We start from the raw sequence: 26187 nt of genomic DNA on the forward strand, positions 1-26187 counted from the left end.
CAATCCTTCCCTCATCTTTTAGCCTGACTCAGTCACTGATTGAGTCAAAGCTTACTCAGAAACTGCTTGGACCAGGCTTCAAGTATTTTTGACATTTCAAAAGATTTAAAATATGGTTTTATCTTTATAATGGGTTTCATCACCACAATCTATTTACACATCAGGTTAGCATGGTTTACCCTTTTGAACATCAGTTGTTCAATAACCGTGAACTCCAAACTTCATAAGAAAGAGAACAACTTTTAAGGCAGAATCATTTCATTAGCTTGAGACGGGTTGACGTTTTGCTGCAAAACATAAATTCTTGTTCAAATGAATCACACAGTTATGAATGTTGTCTTATTAAAATCGAGATTTTAATTACTCAGTTTGATTAATTGATCAGTGGAAACTCAAAGAACACAAAGATCATGGACAAATAAAGTGCAGTGAACTGGATTCTAAGTCTGTAACATATCAGTGAGTGTCAGCGTGTAGTTGAGATCTATGTGAAGACGTTGAGGTACATGTATGTATCAAATTTACCAGAAACTAAGTGAAATGAGATAAATTACAAAAAGTGCATAACGTTGGGGCCTCCAGTACACAGACGTGGTAGCCTCTGCAAGAGAATCCAATATTAAGTATATTTTACAGTTTTATAGGTAGGGATGGTAATTTGTTTCTGAAACAATTTTTATCTTATCTGTTGAAATTATCTTCATGATCCCATCAATAAATAAGCACGACTAGTTCAAACCAAATTAAATGATTGGTCAGCGTAGCTGTCTGTCACTAAGCACCTCCAAAAGTGTTTCATGGACTCAAACACTTCACCCACCCCTCCATCGGCACAGTGGTGAATAGATGATGAGTGCATTTTTGGGTGAATTATCCCTTAACAACTAAATTTTGATGTTTTAAATTCTCAGCAGATTCTTACAGAGGAGAGGCTACTTTTTCCTCTGCCTAGCACCTTAGCTCGTATATAAATGTCTTGTTAGTGTTAGATGCTGCACTAAGTTAAACTGACTCTTTGAGGTGACAGGAGTGAATCTTTTAAGCCGTCTGATGTGCAGGAACCTCTAAAGAGTGAATGGTTCAAGTGTCAGCCCTTTTTTAATTCTTGTAAGCTGTAGAGTTAAACCTTTGACCCCATGTGAATGTGTTCATAACACAAGACTCTACTCTGTTTCTTTGGGTTCATTTACAGTAAGCTACCAAAGATAATGGAGTAGGTAAGAACATAAAGTGTGTGTAACGACAAGACAGTCAGTGGCACAAAGATTTCAGTGTAATATAATAAATGAATGAATAGAAATAAATTGATGATACATAAGAGTCTGAGGGAAAGAGATGCCTAATCAAATGTTTCTCTGTTCTCGCCATTCAATTCAGATTCCTTTGAGGGTTCTCTGCTCTGGCGTTTTTCGCCGTCTCTTATGGCGTCTCCTGGCGGCGGCATCGAAGCAGGTGACCATCATGACGTTGGCCTTGCAGCGATCGACTCTGTTCTCCAGGCGAGCCGTCACCACCTCCAGGGCCTCCAGGTGCTCCAGGGAGTCCACCTCGAACGTCTGCCACAGGTCAACTGAAAGAGGACAGTGAGGTAATGTTGGAGCCGTTTGTAATGTAAAGCATTCGACAACATTATAGGAAGGTTAAAGGGGAACTATACTTTTACTGTAGCCATGGTGACTCTGTAGGGTGTGATGGGATTATTCTATGATATCAGTAACTTTAACAAACACTGCACAGGATGCTGAGATGTGTCCACATCCACAACATATATGCTGTTTTGGTATGAAACTACCCAAATTATTGATATTTCAAGACACATATAATAAAACTTTAATTTAATACCAATAATAGGATATAGCACCAGCAATGGCAGTATGCTGCCCCCTGTGGAAATGCTGTGATACCACAAGCTCATTATTTGCCAATTCACTGATGTTATTATTACTGTTACTCATTTCAGTCATTTTTCAAAATGACAAATACAGTATCTGGTTCCAGCTTCTCCTCCCTCCCCCTCTGTTTCTTTTCTCTTTCATATATACTGGTTGATTCAATATCTTTTGGTTTTGGGACAATGAGTCCTACAAAATATTATCGAACATGTTTCTCTATAGGCTTTATAAGAGCTTGCATGCTTTTTATTTGATAGATTTAATTGCAAAATCATCAATAATAATCAAATTTTTTCCGCCTTAATTGAGAGGTTGAGATTTTGACATTCTATTTATGTTAAACATTGCAGCTGTCTCTACTTTGCATTCAGTAAAATCTGTGCACATTTACTAAGGATGTGTTCAGGAGTTGAACATGTGCTCATAGGATACTGGCTCCTGTTACCCATAGGTGCAACTCCTGAGGACACCATGACCTGGATGACAGAATTCTATACAGATATACAAAGAATATGATAAAACAACTGCACTGAGCTCCTGTGCTTTTCAGGAGAAAAATATTATTGTTTATTTTTCCAAGAACAAATAATTCCACTGACACTCTCGGTTCCATTTTGCAGGCTCCAGCATGAGGCGGTCTTTGACTTGTTCCAGCTCTCTCCTCAGGTTGTTGTATTTGGCTCCGACCTCTAACATCCTCTGCTGACGGTGCTCCAAAAACTTCAGCTTGGCACTGAAGCATGCTGGGCCCTGTAAACACATAGGTACACACATTTCATGTCTTTTCCTTTTGTTCACACAGCGCAAAATAGTTAAGGAACACAAAAAAATAAACTGGGTACTTGGATACTGGACACTTTGTCATGTATCCATAAACTCAAGCCAGCAAGATTTGACATTTGTTCCATCTACAAACCCCTCAGCTCTAATCTACAGACATTACCCAGACTGACCAATGCAAACAAGTAAAGTCTGAACTTTTCTCTGAAGAGCAAGACAGGATTTTTGAAATGTATTATTTTGAAATATTTAAATAGTTTGGAAAATATTACTCAGACAAATCTATTCCCACCTCAAGAACAGTTTGTAGAATGAATTATTAGCAGTTCCTGTTTTGATTACTCCACTGGAATAATCACTATCTCTGGATCACTTTGATAGTGAAGATGTAAAAATGTCATGATTCTTTGGATGGTTCTGAAGTTGATACTCTGAGGGTTTGTCTTGTTCTATAATTTCTGACCATATTTATGAAATGAATGTATGTCCTTTGAAAATGTAGAGAAACTGAATCTTAAAAATATGTGGATCATGGCTTTGTGTTCAGATTTGACTTTAGACTCTGAGAAAAGGGGAAAAAATTAGGCAAACCAAATCAGCAAACTATAATATCCAATTTCCCAGCGTTTTTAGATCACTGACTCACACCGGCTCACCTCCTTTACCCTCAACTCCTTTCCCTTCCGGCCTCACAGTTTGAAAACCTCTGTTCCACACCAACACACACCAACACAAATGCACTTTAGAGGTAGCATCAACAACAGTAACCCCCCCCCCCCCCCATCCCCTTTGTTATATCTCTCCACACATCACCACCACCTTGTAAACATCATGTGAGGGCACAGATGGCACATCTGGGGAGTGAATCCAGATATTTCTGCAGGGTACTAGATTAAAATTACTTCTGATCATACTAACCTCATTACACAGGAGGGAACTTTTTTAGTAAATGCACATTTTTAAAGGAAAACTAAAAAAGAAGTCTCAAATATTAGCATGTAATAGTAAGTGCAGTGGTATAACTATTGTTATACCACAAAATAACCCCCCCATACACCTATTAATATTATAAAATATAGGTAATATGTTATGTATGTTACATATGTACTATTTATTTAAAAAATGTAATTAACCTACAGTGAGTTGGACTGGTTTTACCTCCAGTGTTCTTTGTTCGTAGCTGCAGCATTGACCCAATTCCCCCCATGTGGTCATTAAAATTGTATCAAAGTTGCCAGGTCTGAGACTGATGGAGACAGGGAGTAGTCTCCTGAGGCCAGACCTTTCGTCATGGGGAAATTACGTCACCATATGCACCCGGTCTTGTTTTTTCGAGCACGATTCAACTCAGCATGCAAGGTGGAATCTTTAAACTATTAACCCTCAGTTACCCGGGGTGAATTCCCAGAGGACGCTGTTTTTCAGCAACATGGTGCCTTATTACAGTAGCCGTATGGCAGCTGCCCAGTATGACCACAGTCTTTCTTTGAGGCCACTGTTGGAGTTGTGCCTTTCTCAAGGACACTGTGACATAGTGAAATCGTTCAATTCCCCAACCAGATTATTTTTCCAAGCAAGCAAAGAGGCACACTTGTGATGTTTAGGTTTCAGGCAGCTACTGCCCCCAAACTACTCAGGCAAATCCACTACTGGAGTTGTGCTTAAGATATTTGAATTAAAGCAATGTTTTACCTTGTCTACATACAAGCTGTGGTAACACACAGAACTTTAGCAATATTGCTGGATTCAAATGAGGTTATGGTTTTAGTATTAAAATGCAACAATGAAGTGTTTAGATGTTTTTAACATTTGTATGTAATATATGACATTATGGCAGCAGCACTGTTATAAGGTGGCCTTGTGATCTGATAGGGATATGTCAAATCTGCTATTAAACCTAAATCTAATTATTATCAAATCGAATTGGGTTAATTGTCAAGTTCTAACTGAGGACTAACTGAAAAATGTACCAAAAAAAAGGAACTATGCTTTAAAACTAATTCATTTTGAATTGAATTTTGACTAATTTCTGTCCATTACCTGCTACAACCTGAGAACAACAGGAGCAAACACACTGAAATAAGAGGTGAAGCCTTCTAAACTAACTAAACTACCTGAATGTTTTCTGCAATACTTTTTGCAACGAGCAGCAAAAGAAAAAAATACTTTTTGTAAATGCAGTTGTTTGTAGACAGGGCTTTAGAGACCCTTGAAAAAGTTTGGCAGAGATTTGGTTTACCAGATCTTTCCATGGGTCGCTGGCTGAGGTTGATAAAGGTCATATATTATGAAATGTCCTTTAACCTCCAAAGAAAATCCTAAAGAAACCCAGCACCTGTTTGCCAGCACCTGCTCTTTTCTGCATCCTCTGCACATTGTCGATCTCATAGACCTTGATCTCATAGGCCTCTGGGATTCCTAGATCCACCCAGCGAGAGCGCAGACCACTAGCCGAGCGTCTTAGGGATGAGGCTGTATCTTGGGAAGGACGACGCTGGTGAGTTCCTACAGTTTGGTGAGGCAGATATAGCAGTTAAAGATTTTTTTTCCTCTTCTTTTCCTCTGTGAAACATTCTCCTATACATAGTATAGCAGATATACACAGTAAAACTATTGTTATTGTTGGAGTAATATCTAATTTTGAGGGATTATATCAAGTGAAATTCAGCAAAATAGATAGGTAAGGTAAGTAAGGTTATGTGGTTTTGTTCTAAGGTCATATTTTACATATGAAAAATCCTGCTTGTGGTGCTCATGTATCTACAAAGTGAATGAAGCTGGAACAAGAGTATTCTTGAGCTGCTACATTAATTATGTCAAAAACCAGTCTACACTAAAAGCATCATGTGACACAGTATGAATAAATCTAAATGATAAATTAAGGCATGTGTCCCTGAGTTCCCTTCAACACCCAGACCATGCGCACTTCAGTTTGCCCGAGGGCAAATGCAGCTCGCCAGAGCCAGAATAATACAGTCAAGGCAGGACACATAATTTGTGTGTTTTTGAATTACTGCATTTGCAGTTCAGGAAGTGCAGCGGATCTTTTAATACTAATGTAGTGCAGAATTCATTTACCTAATTAACTTCTAATTCATATGCTAGATCTTTGTCGGCCCCATTGTCAGTATAAACACTGTTAACCATGATTTGAACAAAAATGCTATGAAAATGTTCCTCTCTGTATGATTCCATTATCATGAAATGATAGTATGCAAAGATCCGTGTTTGTAATTCACTGTATCAGCCAAACACAATTTTCTGCAGTTATGCTTCCATCAGTAAGTGCCGTCTCTGGGTTCATGTATTAATTATGTGGCCTCCTACACAAGGTCTGAGTACATGTGCGTCATCTACAGTTAATGTAGACATAACATTAAAACGTTATGTGGTCAGAGTAAAAACACATGATCACTAGTCTTATCATGAAAATCAAAAAACAAATGGAAGATTAATCCACAATTTGTCATCTAAAACAGCATATATTATATTCATCTTTTCCTTGTTAATCTTTTGACCACAGTGAAATTTGCATCAGAATATACCATCAGAAATTATCAAATCAAATATGATGCAGTAGTGTTTTTGCACTTGCAATTAGCCAATAAAGGTTAGGTTTAAAATGCTTTGTGCTAAGATGCTAAATATTTTGATTATAAACTAACAAAGTTATGTCCCAAACATCATCAACACAATGATATTTCAAGCAGAGAACATTGAGGATTACATTTCATAAAAGGCCAGTTATTCCAGATGTTTTACCTGTGCTGCCTTTCCTCCGAGACGATCGGGAGCTGCGAGCCACGCTAAGCAGAGAGCTGCTCCTGTCACTGACGGAGTCTCTGTTTGAGGTGCAGCTACCCGTGGTTTCACTGTCCCTCAACATGCTGTCGTAGCCACTGCTCACCAAACTGTTCCTGTGAGAGAAATACAGGGATGTCTTCCCCATTGCAGGTGGCAGATCACCACTCAACACACTCGTGGTATCACTCGCATGCCCACTCAGGTGATCGGGCGTGCGGGGAGCAGTCATCTGACTGTATGGTGAGGGAAGACTGGTCATTTCGTCCACTCCTCCTAAAGTGGGGCTGGAGGCCGTTTCCTTGAGTAGGTCTGAGAGCCGACCGTTGATGAACCCCTGGATGACAGATTTTGTGGACGAGCATGTGGAACTCTGGCTTGGAGTCCGACTGATGGAGTGAAAAGACTGTGGAGGGGAAGAAGAGAGAAAGGAGGATGTTCGCTCAAAGCTAACAGTTTTACTGTCTGGGGAAAGACTGGCACTGCGATTGGTGGACTGACGTATGCCTTTGTGGGACAGACCGAGGTTCTTGATGCTGGAGGCAGACAGTCGACGGACTTTGGGGGAAGCTATCTTAAGTTTCCCAACAGCGGAGAGCTTGTGATGAGAATGCTTGGCAGACTGAGGAACAGGGCTTTCAGAAGAGAAGTGATGACTTGCATCAGACCGATGAGTCTTTCTGGGACCCCTGCTTGCTCTTGGTAAAGTACAATGTCCCTCATTATTGTCTCTATTACCTCCTTTACAAGCCCCTTCAATGCTTCCCTTGGAGCTCCCCTTAGAGCTCATGGAGGTGTTACTGCTGCCTCTGTTCAGAGTTGGGAAGTCTCTTGGGACTCTCCCAAGGGAGTTTGTCCTGCCAGCCAGCTGCTCCAATTTGGCACTGAAAAGCCTGCCACTGTTCTCAATGGGGGACTGAAGCCTCCCACTTACTGCATCATGTTTCATTCTTAGACTTGAGTTCTCGAGCAAAGATCCAACACCCTTTCTGGAGGTGTTACATGCTTCCTGTTTATACTCTGCTCCATATTTCCAGGGAGAGGAGAATTGGAGGCTGTGGTTCACTGAGGAGTTCTGTCTGCCCTGCCTCCTCTCCAGAGTTACCCCTGGGCTACATGGGGTGGATGATGTCACCCGCCTTGGGTCTCTGCGGTGGTCGGCCATGTGACAGTCCTGGTGGTTGGCATCTTGCCAGCCTCTAGGCAAACTACCTGATTTACAGGAAGCAGGGGCAGTTTCCTGGCAACCAGGTGAAACACCAATTCTCTTGGGTGCATTTCCAACATGTCTGGAGATGATTTTTCCCCCCTCTGAGCACCCTATAGAGTTAGTGGAGTAAACATGTTCCCTGTCTCTAGGGTGTCTCCTGTCTGTGTTTCTTGGTCTCTTTCCACACATTTTGTCATCTGCAGTTTCACTGTAGAAAGCTGAATCTTCCATCACCATTGGATCTGAACAAAGTTTGCTACAAGGTGAGTCACAAACCTTGTCAGATTTTTTGATCTGTGTCTCAGAGGCAAAGACGCCATATGTCTTCTCAAGTGTCTTCCGATCTCCTGGAGATTTGACATTATTTCTTTTAAGTTCAGACCCTGACTTGACTCTTGTGTTAGTATTATGGATATTTTCATTTCCATTACCAACATCCAAATTGTAATCTGTATTGATCAACATGGGATTAATAAATGAAGGCAAGAACCCCTTTTCCCTTCTGAATTGATACTGGGTTTTGTCATTGCTAGCCTCTGTGGCTACAGGCTGCACAACAGAGCCTCCAGTTGAAGTGGAGGAACCTGTGGCCACAGATTCTTCACTAACATTGCTAATTATCCTGATTGGTTGTGAGCAGGCAGAGCGTTGTGTACGTGCCTGTGACTCGGCAGCATCTCTAATACAAATAATATTTCCACCTGTCCTCCCTCTGTTCAATGCTCCACTGATGGTAACCTCCTCTACCATTGAGAAGACAAGTTCATCTTGACCCTTAAGGTCCAGTGGCTGTTGAACAGTCACTGTGATGGTGGCCTTCATTTCCTTACCATCCCCTGTGGGGCAATTAGGTAAGACATCCCCATGTATAACACTGGTAGCCAGGGAGTGTGAAGAGGAGCAGGAGGAGGAAGGAGATATGGTGGAGCTTTTGCCAACTGGTGAGGTCCTTTTGTCTGGTTTGAACCAGTCAGCACTCTCAGGACTCTCCTGTTTTCTTGAAGGCTGAGGAGGATTTGTGACAGCAATACCTTGCTGAGCAGGGAACTTATCACCTGACTTAAGCGTTCCAGTGTTGGGAAGCTCAGCGCGACAGGTCATGTTCAGACTGAGAGTTTGATTCAGGAGTTCCTCACTGGAACTGGTTCCACTGCACTCCTCACAATCATACAGACCTGAATCCTCTCTCTGAAAACTTTCTGCATCTGTTTGTCTTTCTCCATCAGATGTCTGACTGCAGCCTAACCCCTGATTCAATGGCTGAGGTGTTTCTGATGATTTTGTGTCCATCTGCTTCCCTGCTTCTTTCTGGGGTTGTGATTTGGTTGTGACGTTGTTAACAGAAGGGTCTTTTGCAGAAGACTTGAGCACATCCAATATCACCTCACTTCCATCGATACAGCCCAAACGCTCTTGAAGCTCAGCAAATGTTTCACATTTAAGACAATCCCTCTCTGGTGGCTTAATGTCTGCTTTGAGCAGTTCAATGTGTCCTTGAACAGTTTCCTCCTTCTTCTCTCCCTGCAGCTGAGGAATTCTCAGAAGCTCTTGCAGGAGAGCGGTAAACTCAGGGTCATCCAAGTCAGCTTTGTTGGGATGCAAAGAAGGTATGATGGGCACAAATTCAGGTTGTGTCAGTCTTGGGGCAGCTTTAGAGCGGATGAAGCCATTGGAGTCTATTTGGATGACTGTGTCACAGGACTGGTCACTACTGGAATGTTCATCTAGTTCACCACGAAGACGGAAAGGATGGGTGTCAACATCTACCTCATCTGTGGAGTGGAAGGCCCGCAGGGAGAAGGACTGAGGCCCTCTCTTTTCCCGAGTTAAACTCCTCGCACAAGGAGAGCATGAGGTGGATTGCTGTTGAATAAAGATGAATCATGGAGTTAGATCTGTATCAGGAATACCCAGAACATAAATGATGAATACATTTTTGAGGTACGATTGAAGCATTCACATGGCTCTGAATGAAAAAAATAAAATTCTCCCTTTCTTGAGAAAAAGCACTCAGCGCTATGATTTATAATACCTTTGTCCTTTTCTGTGTCCTGCGAATGTGAGACGCCAGCTGGATGAGGGAGAAGGTCTCTTGAAGGTGTGCCAATGAACCAGCAACTTCAGCCATCACTGTGGTGTGGCAATTTATATGACCCAAGGACTCTCGAAGGAGCATAGTCAGCTTACTACCCCTGTTCAGAGACGGTGCAAATATCCACACATTAACCCAAAGGATGGATCAATTATTTTTATTTTACTGCTGTTGTAGTTGCCATTGAAATGCCTTAGTCTTGCCAGTATTAAATGGGTTTAGAGGCAATAATTGGACTACTTAGAAATGTTCACTGTCAAGATAGTAAATAAATGTCTTACTTGCTGGGGGTTGTTTTATGTCCACTTAGTAGAGACAAGACCACAGGGCCCAGTTCAAAATGAGGAGGTTTGTTTTTGTTCATACCCCTCATACCACTACACACATCTATCATTGTCAACTTCGTGCAGCCCCGTGAACCTGAGGAGGGAGATCAGAGGAGAGTGTTAACAAATAAAGTTTGCATGTGAATTATAACACGTTAAACTGAATTACATTTTAAAATTCAGCATTAACTATGGTAAGTAATTCAAGGTTAAATAAAAATCTGTGGTGTTATATCGTTACAACCTTTTCCGATAGTACTGCTTTCTGTACGAGGGGGCTGGACATGGAGCGTGAAGAACATGATGGAGGTGTGGGACAGGTAAGTAATGAAGTCACTGTGCCGACGCGCTGCAATAGCTGCATCCAGGAGGGAAGCTGCACGCTCAGCAGTGGGGGCCTTCACTCGATTGTGGTTACGTAGCTGGAAGGAAAAGAGAAGGAAAAAGTCTTAAAAAAATCTATTGTGGACATAATTGTTTGCCATATGTATTCTACTGTTGTCTTCAATCTTGTGTTGAAGCCAGATTATTAAATTAATGAAGTGTTAATATAAATGTATCCCAATGACAGAAGGTTTGAGAATATTGCCTCCTTTCTTCCAGTAGATTTCATGTTAATTGAAGAAATACAGAGAAGCCCACCCTTGCACAAATGAGGTACTGCCTTGTAATTGGCAAACTGCAGTACGAGGAAGGAGAGAGCTGCTCAACCATAATGTAATCAGGTGTAATCTAATAGGGTTCACTCATTACCAGCATTATCTTCTTACATATGGTGTAGACCACTATACAAACAGACTCTTAATTAAAAAGGGACATTAATTATGACACGGCTTGAGATCAAACCCTAAAGTCTAACCTAAAGGGATCCCAGGAATCAGTAATTACACCATAGTCATGATTTCACTGCTACCTACTGAAAATTAAAGGACAATTGGGCACATTTCCTGCTTCAAAGAGGTCACTGTAAAATAATACCTCGGCCTACCTGGGGCTAACTTTTAAATTGAGACTTTGACGCATTGCCAGTTAAGAAAAAGACTTGTCGAGCATAAAAAAGTATGGCCTTGGTTCTTTGTTTTCCAGATGTGGTGCTTGATTGGCTGATTAGAGTTTTAAAAATGATGCTAATAATAATCAGTGATGATAATGATTACCAAAGGGGCAGAGAAACATACGGACTGTAGAACAGAGACAATAGAATTAGAAAATGTTTTTCATCCTACTTGTATCCCGTAGACAGGATCTTCTTGGAGTCTAATACGGGCTCTTGGGCTGTCCTGGATACTGCCCACTGAGGGAACAACCTCCCCCAACAGATCTCTCAGTGTGTCCTCCTCTCCACAGCAGAGTTCAACAGCAGACACGGATACTGTCAGATCCGTCCAGGTCTTCTCTCGCCGCCGCTCGATGGCACTGTACAGCCAGGAGATGGCACAGGGAATGAGGCCGAGCTTCTGGATGCTCTCATCGCTCCCCACCGTGCTGGACCAGGAGCCTGAGGCACACAACAGTGCAAGTAGAGGTATTCATGTAACATACAGTGCATACACAGAGTACATTTACTGTACATGTACATACTACCATATAAAATGTGCACACACAGTTGAAACTCAATTGATTATTATTTATGTGATTTATGTTAGAGAGACACTTTGTCCAAATATCACACTATGTTAGTGTATGTAAAGCTTTTAGGAAACAGAGGAAGCCGACCACATTCTAATCTGCAGTTTATCTGGGGTCTCTAGCTGAACCTGCACTATGGCCATATGTTCCAGCAGGTACAATTGGCCTGGTCGTCAGTGGTTTTTATCTTGTCACCATCATAATGCATTGTGGGAGTGGAGCCTGAGGGGGTGTTATGTGTACCACCCAAGCATTATATCCTCTTTTAAAATGTATGGCAGGAAAGAGTCTGGTAGCACCAGCACATGTCTCTTTGCTGAGGCAAAGAGTCTGCATGGACAACAGGTGAAGTGCATAATGAACTGAGCAATTCACAGTACAAGACATATACTGATTTTGCCAATTTCCGGTATGTGCACTTAAAACACACATTTTATGATTGAGTAACATATTTGTTAGACTGCAGCGAAACATGGGTATTTACAGTACACACAAAATACAACATATAAAAAGATATAACATTAAGCAAAGAGTGTAGATATACTGTACAAAGGCCGAAACATACCTAAAAACACTTTCTTTTGGATTGGTGCCATTCTCCTCCTCTTGCACTTTTGCCCCACATTAGTTTTGAGTAATGTTATATCCAGTCTTGTCTTATCCAAACTCTAATTGAATGAGGATAAGGTTTACTCCAATTAAAGGAGCCACCCGCTGTTATTCAGAGAGAATAGTATTCGGTAGAGGAGATTGATATCCCCTGGCTGTGGGCCACATGTAGTCTGTTTCTGCCAACTAATTCAATCAGATTTACGGAGAGTGGCGTCATGTGAAAAAGCAGCTCCAAGGAGACCCTGTCCTTACTCCTGTGTGTGTGTCTGTGTGTGTGTGTGTGTGTGTGTGTGTGTGTGTGAGCGTGTGCACGTATGGCAAATGTATTAAACCCCTTCCCTGACGCTAAGTGCAAGGTTCCATCTCTCTAATAGCAACGAATTGCAGTCCATTTTGTTTACAGTCCCCTCTGAGCTCAGTCGTTTTGCAAAATAAAATAAACCACGAAATGCTTACTGCATATGTTTTTGGCAGTATGCTGAAACATCTAACAGGCGATGGGGAGCTTTTAAAGAAAACGCTCATGTGTTGTATAATTAATGAACAGGCTTTTATTTACAAAGTAACAGGTGAAAGATTAATGACTAGGAAGAAGAGTTGATGGCAACACGCATTGGTCACCACTGATAGAGGACCAATAGATCACGGGAGAAGACTGGACATGTGAATGAAGATTGGTAGGAGGACAAAATGGAGATGTGAAGTTTAAGTGAAAATGAAAGAGTGAATGATAGCAGGGGTGGGACGGGGGGTGGAGGAGGAGTTGGGGCACATTAGCCCCTGAGCAAAGATAAAAGCATCAGGCTCCCATCTTCAGATTTGAACCCGTGGCCTCTCGCAGTGACCGATTACTCACCCACATCGGCGCATCCCATACCAAGAATGCATCCATCGCTGCCGCTGAGCACACAGCGGATGACGTCAGCCAAGACGCCAGCACACACCTCAGCCTGGTCAGACAGAACAAAGAACAGCAGGCATCTTATGATTCATCTCCACACTGGGAAAGTGCATCCAATGAAATGAAAGAGCCGAAGCAGAGGGAGGGATGCATGCGGATTCTGCAGATTCCCTTGGGCTCAGATACTGTAAGTGGAGCCTGAAGAAGGTTGAATATAATTGATGGACTGCATAATTGTGGTGGTTATCCAGGCCAGATCAGTTTTCAGGTCATCAGACAGAAAGAGCAAACTAATCATGGTGTGTAGAGGGAAAATACATTTTTAACTCTTGAGGAAACACCGAATGTGAGACACTCGTGTTTCACCATCAGTGTAGAACAAATCCATTATGATAGATGTGTATTAAACATGCATAAACAATTAGAAATGATTTTAAATAATATCTATCAGTAATCCGGATGAAGACGCAAACCTGGGGTGACTCTTGAGGGTAGGCAGCATCAAAGTTGAAGGTCTTCAGTTGATTTCTGCCATTCCTGCCTAGTATCAGTGTAGTGTGTGATTGGCTTTTGCTGACTGGTTCCACTATGGTGACTCTTTTCCTGGATGGGTCAATCTGGAGAACAGCTGGTTGGCCTTGGCCCCCTGGCGGTGTGGGGCTCACCCTCAGCACGACTTTGACCTGTATTCCAAAGGAAATGGGAAAGAGAAGGATTATTGAGATTAACAGTTAGTGTATAATTAACTACCCAGAAAAAAATGTATGTTGGGTAAATGCAAATTTAGGATTGCTTAAAGAATACATTGTTGCTTTTTAGCTGCACAAGTGGCATGGTTCGAGAAATGGTACTGTTTATATGTCCACCACTTTGGTCCATTTTGAAATGTCTCATCAGCTATGAGAAGGATTGTCATGAAAACTGTGGTCCCCTGTGAATGAAATAAGATAACTTTAATCCCTTTGAATGCCTTAAGCAGATCGAAAGGTGTATTTGTTCACTCATTTGATTCATGAATGAAAGTTCCGGGACAAGAAGTCAACTTAATAAGTACGCAATAGATCACAATGTGATTTGTCCTACACTCAGTAGAGTAATTAATTCAATTATTTGACACTGCCCACTTTAACTAGGTTAGTATTTTTTATTTTTCACTTTAACTATGTTTTATGGCAAATAAATCATTAAGGTTATTAGATCACTTTTACTTTTCTTTTATATTTATACTTTAGAGCTAGATAATCATGTGTAAGATTATTCGGCCTTGGGGGAGTTATGCTAGTGTCATTTTAGTTTGTGCTGCTTGTGTTTGCCACTGCCTTGCTTTGAGTTACATCTGAGGATTATGATTCATTTCTTTTTATGACACAATTTGGATTTTAAATAATACACCACTCCCTCTGTCAAATATTTTTATTTCATTCAGGCCAAGTACAATGCTTGATGGTATATATTGCTAAGTTGTTGACCATCAGTTGTACAGTACATAAATCTACTATATAGTGTATAACAAGTCTCGTTCAGCACTAAAAGTGTCAAACTCTCTACATGTGTTGAGTGATTTCAGAAACACTGACTAAACTCCTCTTACAAGGGTTGTTGAAAGCATGAGCACTACTATTTAACTTACTCCTGTAGTCATACTTTAAACAAACAGGAACTATTTCAAACTACTCTGAAAATGTATTTATTAAATGCAAGAAGTGAACTTTTACAGAGTAACATGTATGTAAGTGATTTCTGAAGAAGACTGGGATGCATTCAGCTAAGTGTGAGTGCCATAAATGTAGTTTTACCTCCTGAAAATAAACACCAGCGGGATGCAATTTATGAATAAAGAATGAGTTCAAAAATATCTTCATGTCAAATTCAGGGAGATTTAACCATTACAATCATCACAGTCTTTGCATCCTGTCAACTGAGGACACAGATTACTAAAGAAAACCCTTATATACAGACTGTATACAGCTAAGTCTGCACATTCTTTGTTTAAAGTCAGTTACAGTGTATTAAACATTGAAGGAGTTTTTACTCCAGAGCCTGACATCAAATCTAGTTGCATGAAAGAGTGAACCTTGTGCCCCTGCTGTAAAGGTATGAGAGGCTGGGATATTATTTTATGCATGAGAAGCCTTGGCAGAGCAGGTAAACTAGTAAATGTTTAAAAAGGATTCGTTTTGAGCAATAGACTGTCTGTAAAGATGGAAGTCACATCTCTACTTCCTTCCACTATCCAGAAATGAAGCCAAAATATCCTGAATACAAATGCTGTCATCTTGCCCAGTAGTACTCAGGGGATGGAGTTCCCAAAGAAACGTATTCGACCAATCGTGAGTCAGTCTCAGCTTTCAATGATGATGACCATGTCGTGATGTTTCATAATAAACTAATTCAAACCAAGCTTACCGGAACTATACATTACTGTATATGCCACTATAAATTAGGAATATTGTTTATTACACTATATCTGTAAAGGAGAAGAGTGCCTGTCTAATTCCACAGATACTCCCTTCTCTCTCTAAGCAGTACCAAGGTCAGGTTATAGATAAAGGACCAACCAACAGAACACTGTGTCTACGCTCAGGGACTTTCATATCTAACTCAGATGCCCCAGACAGAGAGGCACCAACTTCAACTCTCATCAACTATAACCCTTTAGTGTATTACATCATTGGAAAGATATAAGGACATGTAACATAGAGAGTGACAGAAATTCTAGCCATTCATGGATGTGCTGTTAGAATGAGTGACACAAGTAGGGGAGAGATATGGGGAGGCTGGGGGAGACATCTTCAGACTTGGTGGTGGCATTTGTGTATTGTTCCACCTTCTGGTCTCACATTAAAATATTCTGTATAAGACACCAGCTGCTGTTTGAGTTCTCCTTTCACCAGCTTCCAGAAAACTTCCATAACAATGTGTATTTTTGACCTTTGTCCCATCCACTAACATGGAAGAGGCAGGCTGTATGACCCATACTGAGCTAGCCACCAGGATGGCAATCGAGACACTTTGGCTTAACCCATCAATTGATTTGTAGAAATACAAAAATGAGCAGTGTGTTGTTGTTTAATGTTTCATTGAGATATATATATATATTAAAATATATATATATATATTTTTACTATATTAGTTGGTCCTGTGAGTGCAGAAGCTGCACACTTACAGCAGTACAGTGATGCAAACCTCCTGCTTTATATTTCCGCATGTCATGACATTAATTCCTTAATGCAGTTCTCTGCAGGAAGCTCAAGAATTTCAGGTCTTTAAGGAGGCTTTAAGGCTTTAAATTAAATTAGACCTTGACTCTGACAGCCATTTAACAAGACTCATACGAAGGTCTTAGTCTGAAGGAGGACAAGACAATGGTTACCTCAGTAAAGACAATGAGCTGTATTACAGTATGTAAACAAATTACAAAGTAATTCATAATCAGGATTCAGGTCAGCGAGATGGCAAATAGCCCTGTGCACAGCAACATGCAGTCGATATACAGCGGCACCCCATTACATCATGACATCACCCGCCACTGACAATTTAAAAACCTGACAGCCATATTCCATCTGCCACATGAAGTTTCCAGTGTCTGCAACAGATTTTTTTTCTGCTCTCCCTTCCTCATAATTCAAATTCCTTATGCAACCCTATTGAACATGTGTCAAACTCTATTTATGAGGGTTAAATTATTCAAGAGACCCATTCAAAGGCACAGAAAAGAAATCCTGCTCCGCTCTCGCACACATGCATCTTCCTGCACACAGAGGCACACAGAGCTGAGTGCTCCGGCAGGTGTGGCTGGCAGCGGGGTCTATCTGAGCCCTCATCTGTAACTCTAGACTAAACCCAAGAGTCCATCTATGATGAGACAAGGGGAGGGTGGGCAGCCATATTGATTCCCCCTCAGTTTCTCCCCGAGGAGGAGAGGGGAAGAACAAGATGGAGACATTAGCACCACATTACAGTGTATATCGTGAGGGAGGACTGATATAGGATCTCATCCAAATTGACTGTGATGTCTTTACTCCGCAACACAGGTGGTGAAAACACTTCCAAGGTGGTGGTTGTGAGTGTGGCTGTAGTCTGTCTGTCTTTCAAAGACACACCACCAATCAAGACCGCTTCTATTGTTTACATGTGGCAATACAAGATGCAAAGTGGCCCAGGTAACACCACATGACAGGGAAGTGACTGTAGTTGTCTTCTAACGATACATCTACTTGTATCAGCAAGCACTTGTACTTGCACTAATACTTTGTCGACACCAAAATAAGTGGGTATACGTGGGAGTAAATCCACTTTAAAAAAGGGTTTGAAGGGTTTGATGAGTGGAAAAGGAGCTCAAAGTGACTGTTAGTGGGACGATACTGTATTTAATTTAATTATTTTTATTTTATTCATATTTTGAATGCCTGTGTATTTTCCTATATCGAGCATGTGGTGTCCTTTTTTCTCCTTGCAATTGTTCTGCTCTGATGTAAGTGATGTGCTGCTCACAGTCAAGAGCTCGAATATGTTGAATTTTAAACCCAAGCAGTGCTGACCTTTGAAAGCACAGCTAATGGCTGAAGGCTCCCACTTTTGATACAATGAAAGCAAAGGTTAAATAAATAAGGTGCGATTCTGAACATACAGTAACTGCATGATAAATGATCAGCATTTAGTATAGAATCTGTGTAGTGATGAAATATCAACCCTCAGGTTAAGATGTCGGGTTTGATGCAGAAACGTTCAAGTTGGGGGGTAATGGAAGATCATGATTGGTTAGGCTACAGCAACCCTTTGTGTATAAACGCTGCCCTTGCATTCATTTGAAATTGAGCCCCATCAGCCAATCATTATTGTTTTAATTCATTTAGTTTGATAATGTTTAACTCATCTCCGTTAAATTAAAATCAGATAGTTGCAAAGAATTACAGTCGTATGTACGTCTACAGGAATTCGCAGCTCTACCTTGCCAACATTGGGTGAGTCTTTGGTTCTGGTGGCAGCTTGGAGCAGGCAGGAGGGGACGGGTGGTGGGTTTTTCTGGATGATCTCCCTGAAGCAGGTGGAGAAATGTGCTGGAGCTGGATCAGAAGCCTGGCCTTTTTTCCTCAACGTCAGGTTGAGCTTTTCGGCCGCCCTGCAGGGGAGGAGGGGAGGAGGGGAGGCAGTAGGAAACTTGTAATGAAACCAGCACAGACTGGCTGCATATTTTTTTTATTTCACATATACAGTAGATATATTTACCTCGCCAAAAAGGACATTGCAGCAGTGTTGGCGATGGTCACCACCCTGGATATGTGAGGGATCTTCGAGCTCGTCTGCACGGTCCCAGCTCCACCACAGCCCAGGGTTGGATCATCTGCAGCCTGCTAGGGGATTAGGCTCATTATAAAAATCCCAAATTGTAATTGCACTCCAGCATGCACACCAAAAGGGGGTATTATCATGGGAATTACTCTAGGGAGAAATACATTGTGTGTCTGTCTAAGTAGGGCATGTAGGCTCACAACATCACTGGGTTAAACATGCACCATTAAGTCATATTACAGCCCAGGATAGTGGAGTGTAAGGAATTGTTTCTGATGGCAGCAGTGACTCCTCTCTGGGTTTAAAATGTCACTCAGAGTGGAAAACACACACAAACACACACACACACACACAAACAAACACACACAAAGCCACTCCAATACTGTTGTAGCTCTACACTGTGTTTTGCACTCATTCATAATACTGTGTCCATGTGTGTGTGTGACACATTCAGCATGCATCTGCTGCTGCTCAACATGAAGTCACTGCTCCGCGCCGCAGGCCTCAGAAGCAACATGTCTGTATTACGCTGCTCTATTGCACCACTCCACATCTCATCAATGTCTCAGCCATTTTTAGGGCATGATAATAATGCCTGCTCAGTTATCTTTAATAACATCCAGCATTACCAATTTGTGCCGTAGTAGAACTAGAGTAGTTGTTTGGAATGAGACTGGAAGGAGGACTGTAAAGATGAAGTATTGAAAGATAACCCTCTGCTGTTATCTTTTTTTAGCCTCACTTTGTCTTCCTTTCCCTCCTGATTTCTCTCTGCTTTCATTCTTATACGGCCTCTTGTTTTCTCCTTTTCCTCCCTCTGCTCCATCATCCACCGTTTTCCTGCCTGTCAACTTAAGCACTTAATTTCCTTTTCTCTTATCCAGTGTTCCTGAAGCCTCATTTTTTTGTCTCCTCTCTCCTTACTCCTCTCTACTTTCACTACTCTCCTACTATTTCACCATTGCTGCATAAACCTGTATTGATCTTGATAAATTTGATTAGACAAGTGGATTAAGAATAACAGGAAAATTACGGTATTGCTCTGATGACCTTTTTCAGTCCAAATGAGCCATCAGCTAAGGACCATGTACACCTCTAACCCAGGTCAGCTTTTATGCATGGATATGCATCTTGCTGCTGTGACTGAAACTATTGTCTGCATCGGAAGCAGTTTAGGAAATGTTTTGTTGTATATTTTAACAACTAGGTCACAGTTTTAGTACATGAAACATAGAACAATCTATTTTCTTTTGTCAATAGGAATCAGGAGTTTTGAAAAAACCTCAACCAACAACATCATATAACACAGTTTTCCCTTTATAGGCCTTTTCATTGGGGACAGGGGAGGCAGGGCTTCCATCACAGTAATGCATATCACCAGCCACCCTGTTAAATATGACCATCCCCCTATTGATCACTAGTACATTTTGACTTGCTGGCTTTTATGACAGGGTTAAATCATGGCCCAGTTCCATTCCATTAGCAAAAGTACTTTTAAACAACGTCCTCAGCCATGGGATCTAAATAGGCTCTGATTAGGCTCTATAAATCATTGCCTTGCTGACACATGTTTCCGTAAGGACGTACTTTACCCATATAACTCATTAAAAGGGGGGTGCACACGTGGGGTTGTGATTTAGTGGCAGGAGAAAGCTTTTAGGGTACCTGATGGAGAGAGTGGATGGTGACACCATCAGCATTGGACACAGATTTACAAGCAACGAGGTGATGCTGCTCCTCTACCCAGCGGTCCATATCAGAGTTGGGGGGCTTGGGCCCCCTCCGTCTGAGGGTTTGAGGGGTCCTCTGAGGCGTCCTGGGGCTCTGCGGAGTGTGAGGACTGTGGGTCCGACCGTATGGTTGATACGCAGCCATGTCAGCTTCCCTCGGAGCCCTATCGCTGCGCTTTGTCTCACTTTGTCCCAGCAGCGTGCCGGTGCTGAGGCTGGGCTCAAAGGGTGGCTTAGCTAATGACTGACCCCTGCTCAGAGCCAGGTGGATGGCCTCATGTTTGAGCTGGTTCAGGTTTGTACCACAGGCTGAACACTGACCCTGCTCCCTCTCTCTGTCCCGAGACTCAGCAGTGGAGCGACTATGTACACGAAGGTTGTCATTAAGAAACACTGACAGGTCACTTGAGTCCTGCAAAATGAAAAAAAGAAGGCAATGACTGTAAATCAGACGTAGGTGTTGAACATTTCACACTGTACTTTATTTGACCTAAGCTCCGTTTTCACATAATATCATGTGATCATACATCCAGCATTTGAGCTTAAAAATCGAATTTGCTTTGTTTGATATCTGGCTTGACCATATGGAAATCGAGTCATGGGAGGATGCTGCTGGCAATCTTAGCACTTAGCAAAGTAATCATGGTGTCAGTACTGTTGATACCACCCATGTAATTACCACAAGTGCAGTAAGCACGAATTGAACCTACTTCACTGTTAAAGCAAATGAAACGTGCCATGAATCAAGAATCAGTTGTTAAGCACAAATTCATGGAGAACAACATATTCTGATGCAGCAACGGTTAGGGAAGCTTGTTTTTCTACTAATATTTGTTCATGTGAAAAGTAAATTGCTCCCTGCAGCTACAAGACAGTTTGGTGAAATAAAATAAAACATTGGTGGAGTATTTTGTGTGAATGAGGGTTTGGCAGTTATTATTCTGCAGAGTGAATTTAATGATAATGTGTAACTGTTAGAGACATTCTTGTCAAGCTCTTCTGAGAACACCTCTCCTAAACATATCTATCACTGGCTGTGCACGTCTTTCTGTCTTATACAGATTTAGCACCTAATACTTGAAGTTCTCCTGCTGTGCTGAAGCTTCAGTTTTGTCTCTCAGTTGAAAGCTATTCTGGATATCATCGTAGATTGAAGATAATACAATTTAATTTAGAAAAGTCTGAGGTTTAAAATGGTTTAAATCAATTTTTTTGCATCTGAGCTCCTAGCCTGGACTCAGACTTTCAGATCCAACAAAAATAAACATCCAAACACAAAACATCATCTTGGACATTCTTGTGTCACATCCTGTTTGGTCTGCCCTTGACGCCAACATCCAATGCACTCACTCACCCACCCAGCCCCTCCCGTCCACCTCCCACATCCATCCTGCCGGCTCATCACCAATGACCCATATTCCCCCAGAGGAATACAGTACAGCAGGAGCTCTCAACTATTATATAAAAGAAAGTCTTTCAAAAAAAAGTGCTGAAACATCAGGGACCACATTTACGTCTTCCACACATTAATGAGCCACAAGTGCTGTTTGTGAAATTCTACCACTTGCAACCTTTAGTTTCACGTTTGTGTATGTTGCATTTAATAAAGAGAATTGATGACCAATATATTAAAACAGAAATATGCTATAGTGGTAAGATAGGAGACTGGACTTTCCATCTTGGCTGCAAACCCTTCTAATAGAAGACATAACAGAGCCATGATGCTTTTGAAAAACCATGCTTCAATCAATAAAGCTGCGAGGAGCTGGCTGGCTTATCACATTTCTTCTGACCATGTCTGTGGCCACAGGATACCATCTCTCTCTCTCTCTCTGCTGCTCGGACTGTGGTCACTTTCTCTCTTAAAAACACAACGCTAACTGTTACTGTGCCCCGTCCCACTCAGGAGGACGGAAATAAATTGGCTCCCCCCGGTGGAGATGACACAGGCATGTTGAGATGAAATATTCATGCCCATTTGAAACCGCTCACGCAGAAATGGCAATGGTTTACTTTGTCGATTGGAGTGTGTTTGATGGATGTTGGTGGTGACAAATGTACAGATGGATGCAGGAGTGTGGGGGCATGCATTCCTTTCACAGGCTGCACAATAAAGAATGACGTTCCCACATGGACATTAATGTGCCTTAAACATATCTTCAGGAAATGTGTAGTTGCAGTTTTTAAAAAAAATGTACATGTGTCATCACTTATTTCATTATTTTGGATTATTAGATTTTGTTATCTGTAAAATGTCTGAAAATTATATATTCTTTAAATAATTACAAAACGTTACAAATTTTGACAGCCTAAGTAGGAATATTCCTTTTCAAGATTCTCAGCTTACTATATAATAGCAGACGAGCAAATACTTACATTTCATATTCACATTGTTGCCTTTTGCAGGTATCTTTGACTCCAGAGCTGCAGGATCCAGATCTGACACTACTCAACAGCAACCTTTATTATTATTATTATTAATTGGTGCGATAAATATCAACCAGTCTGACTTTAATAGCTTTAATATGACGGTTACACAACTGTGCCTCGTTTCCTCTCTCTCTTCTCTCCCCTCTTTTCCACCCACTTCTCCTCTCTCCCCCATTCTGTCTCTCTCCATTCACCCCAGGCAGATGGCCGCCAACGTTGTGTCTGGTTGCCAGAGGTTTCTTCCAGGTACAAGAGAGTTTTCTGCTGCTTGTTGTGGGAACTGCTGGGTTTCTCTATAATTTTGCAAGGTCTTGACCTTTACCAGAAAGGTGTCCTGAGATGTTGTGATTTGGCTCTATATTGAATCAAATATTTGCTTCTGATAAAAACTCCTGCTGCGTGGGTAATTTAATTTTTTTTGCTGCCTTTCTGCTTCATATTTGATGTAGATTGTTCTTGCATTGTTATTATTTGGTCAAATATGACGCTATACCTCCACCTGCTGAGAACTCCATGGGTTCACTTTATTTATAGTTCCAACAACAACATTCTGACTATTTAAAAAAATCTATATCAATTAGTGCCCGGCTCAGAGACAGCAGACTGGTGCATTTCTGCTCCGGTGACTGGCTCCATCACTGACCTTGCAGGAGAAGTGATGGTGAACAGCCAGACTCAGAGCTTGTTTCTTCAGAGAGACCAGGGTCGCTGAGCACTTCTCACAACACGCAACTTTCCCCTCGGTCCTGCCGGGACCCCCGGACACGGAGCCTCTGCACATGGTCCCGGCACCGAACCACATCGTGCTTCTGATGCGGTCCCCCACCGACCCGGGGAGGGACCTGTAGGAGGGGACGGCGTCCGCTCTCTGGCACATACTCCGGTGCGGGTCGCTCCTGCAGCCCCCGGAGCCCTCCGGAGCGGGACGGTCTTTGCCTCTAACGCTGGCAGGAAAGCCGAGTGTGTCACAGTGACGCTGGACCTCTGAGCTCTGAGAAAGACATCTCTATTAGGAGGATGTGTGGGCATCGGCCGTGCGTAATTATCATCCGCTAAGTGTAACCACACCCAAATGTGTTTAACCAGTGCAACAATGTTATTCTTATGTAAAAGTCCTCATAGACCACACAGGCTTTTACAAATGTGAAGAAAGAGTGAATCTAAGGAATAAATCAGACTCACCCAGTGTTCTCCTCTGCCCGATCGCGCTCCTCTCCCAGTCAGAGATGACATGACAACTTGTTAATATTTAAAAAGATGTCCCGAACAAAGGCAGGGCGCGCTTTTATCTAATTTCCCCAGCGCTCCGTGGATGTAAAGGGAAAAAACTTCAGCCATGTTTGGCTAAAATGCAGAAATAAGTCAAAGCAAGAGGCTGGAGGAGGCTGTGTCTCAGAGAGGTGGCGTGGTGACAGTGGACCAGTGGGGAGAGAGACAGAGGAGGGAGCGCACTGGAGGACACTTCATGGACAGACTTGTCTTTTTATTATGACCTCCTCAGGGAGGCAGTAAGGAGCAAGTCCTCAGACAAACAGCAGGGAGGAGGGAGCTGATGACGGACTTTCACTCATTATTTCTTTCCTTTCATAATAAAGAATAGAATATTAATATAGAATAGGTTGCCTCTATTGTCGTTGCTTTGTACAACGACATGTGCTGGACATCTCCAAAACGCAATAAAACATATGATTATGAATATACAAAACTAGAGAAGAAATTAGATTATTAATAAGTATAAAATCAGACGAGTAATAAGATGTTAAAGGTCCAGTGTGTAAGATTTAGGTGAAAGGGAACTACTAGCAGCAATTTAATGTAGAATAATCCTCATGATGTTTTCACTAGTTTGTTTCATCTAAATTGTATGAATTGTAGTTTTCTTTATATTATATACTTTATATTTACACTGAGGAGACTCTCTCTACAGAGGCCGCCATGTTTTTTACATTAGTCCAGACTGGACAAACTAAACACCTTTTGAGTTTTTATGACAACTGAAGCTACCACAGGTTATTTTTCATGTTTGGGAGGAGAGGGTGAGGTGAGGGGTGTTCAGCTGCAACATGCAACTTCAACACTAGATATCACTACATTCTACACACTGTACCTTTAAGTGCCAAAAACAAATGAGAGAAACACTATTAGTAGAAAGACAAGTGATATATTAATACATATATAGAAATAAGAGTAAAAAGATTAGATAGATAGATTTATGGGTGGGTAGATAGATAGATAGATAGACAATAAAGCTGGTAAAATGGTGCATGTTGAAAATATATTGTGCAGTACTTGTACTTTAACATTGTCAGTTGCAGAAAATGTTCAAGTGAATTATTTCATCATGGTGACGATATCGAGCTCATACAATGTGACCTATGAAATTATTGCTATTGTTACACCAGAGGCCACATTGGAAATGATGGTTGTTTGATAAAAATGGGAACTTGTGAAGAGAAATGTATTTAAAGGATAGTTGTTTCATTAAAGTATGCAAAACATGGAAATATCAGATATAAAACTTTAAGATTAAGCAGAGGCTGCATTAGAAAATAGATAAAAGGGCCACTGCAGCACTTTGGTATTGCACTCCTATTACATTGGGGGCACCCAGAAGAACTAAAATGAAACAGAATGATCAAGATTGATGTGGTAGAGTTCACTTTAAAGTTTAAGTCAAACTCTAAATATTCAGAAGCTTTCATTTCTCCATGGTCTTACACACAGAAGACATTAAACCTGTTTTCACAAGCGAAGTAGAAGGAGGTGCAAACTGTCATGAGTAAATTAGATTTAGTTGAAGTTTTTTTTTTAAAGGAAACAGTTGATCAAAAACAGGAAATTTGATAATGAGTGTTTTCAAAAGAATAGATTGAGAACTTTTAGTGCCTTTCAGTTACAGACATTAATTAGGGATGTATAATAATCTCCAACCATGTGTTGTATTTATTGTTATGTTTACTTATAAATGTGGTATTTCCCTTGCAGACAGAGAGGAGTTATATGGCCATCAGCCACTCTCAGTATGAAAAGATAAACATAAAATAAGATTTTAAAAAATGTGGTCATTTTCAACAAGGTCTAGAGAGTTGTAATTTGGTTGTATTATAGAAAATGTGCAGGAGAAATGTTTAATATTCCTTATCATAAGTACAGGAGGGGGGGTAAAAACTGCCATGAATAGAGTTGGTTTTATTGAATTATTTTAAAAGAAAATTGTTGTTTGAAAAAAACAAACACCAAATCTGCTTCCGAGTGTTTTCCAAAAGGCACTGAAAGCCTTTGAGTGCCTCTCTAATGACATAAATTAATTATCTACCAAAATGTTCCATATCAACTGAAAAACAGTCTCAAAATTCACAGCATTTGTTGTTCAAGTCAAGTCATCAGCCATTATCAGTGAGGTGATAAAAGTAAATCTATGTTTTCTGGAAAAAAACAAACACATTTAAGCCTATTTGCCAAAGCAACAAAATCACTTAAGATTTATATGTG

At 41.2% G+C, this 26187-nt stretch overlaps 1 protein-coding gene and 1 long non-coding RNA gene across 3 annotated transcripts in view; one reads left to right on the plus strand and one right to left on the minus strand.

The window, feature by feature from the left end:
- The window catches only part of LOC109632458 (uncharacterized), a 35276-nt gene extending 21569 nt beyond the window's left edge, over positions 1-13707 (plus strand). Inside the window, exons 3-6 of one of the 2 annotated variants that reach the window (XR_011239473.1) lie at positions 1378-1588; positions 2513-2656; positions 5078-5169; positions 11449-13707. This is a non-coding gene — a long non-coding RNA (uncharacterized lncRNA). Of the gene's footprint in view, positions 1-1377; positions 1589-2512; positions 3207-5077; positions 5170-11448 lie in introns of those variants that run through there. The other variant, XR_002202920.2, reaches the window with a different exon arrangement.
- On the minus strand, positions 335-24661 carry kif26bb (kinesin family member 26Bb). Its single transcript, XM_069515705.1, has 15 exons — positions 23878-24661; positions 23339-23686; positions 20201-20677; positions 18473-18594; positions 18194-18365; positions 13717-13926; positions 13199-13292; positions 11328-11599; positions 10346-10523; positions 10057-10195; positions 9716-9875; positions 6435-9546; positions 5008-5177; positions 2492-2642; positions 335-1570 (listed from the first exon to the last, which is right to left on the minus strand). The coding sequence occupies exons 1-15, from the start codon at positions 23926-23928 to the stop codon at positions 1374-1376; spliced, it is 5853 nt and encodes a 1950-aa protein (XP_069371806.1). The 5' UTR covers positions 23929-24661; the 3' UTR covers positions 335-1373.
- Positions 24662-26187: the final 1526 nt, after the last annotated feature.

The sequence above is a fragment of the Paralichthys olivaceus genome, chromosome 19 (assembly GCF_024713975.1).
Source record: "Paralichthys olivaceus isolate ysfri-2021 chromosome 19, ASM2471397v2, whole genome shotgun sequence".
In the NCBI taxonomy this organism is placed as follows: Eukaryota; Metazoa; Chordata; class Actinopteri; order Pleuronectiformes; family Paralichthyidae; genus Paralichthys; species Paralichthys olivaceus.

Excerpts from the sequence above, each read along its gene's own strand:
- kif26bb (XM_069515705.1), bottom strand. The coding sequence starts at position 23,928 with ATGTCATCTCTGACTGGGAGAGGAGCGCGATCGGGCAGAGGAGAACAC. Across the intron at positions 13,927-18,193 it reads ACTCACCCAATGTTGGCAAG|GTCAAAGTCGTGCTGAGGGT; the intron begins GTAGAGCTGCGA and ends TTTGGAATACAG. Across the intron at positions 11,600-13,198 it reads TATGGGATGCGCCGATGTGG|GCTCCTGGTCCAGCACGGTG; the intron begins GTGAGTAATCGG and ends TGTGTGCCTCAG.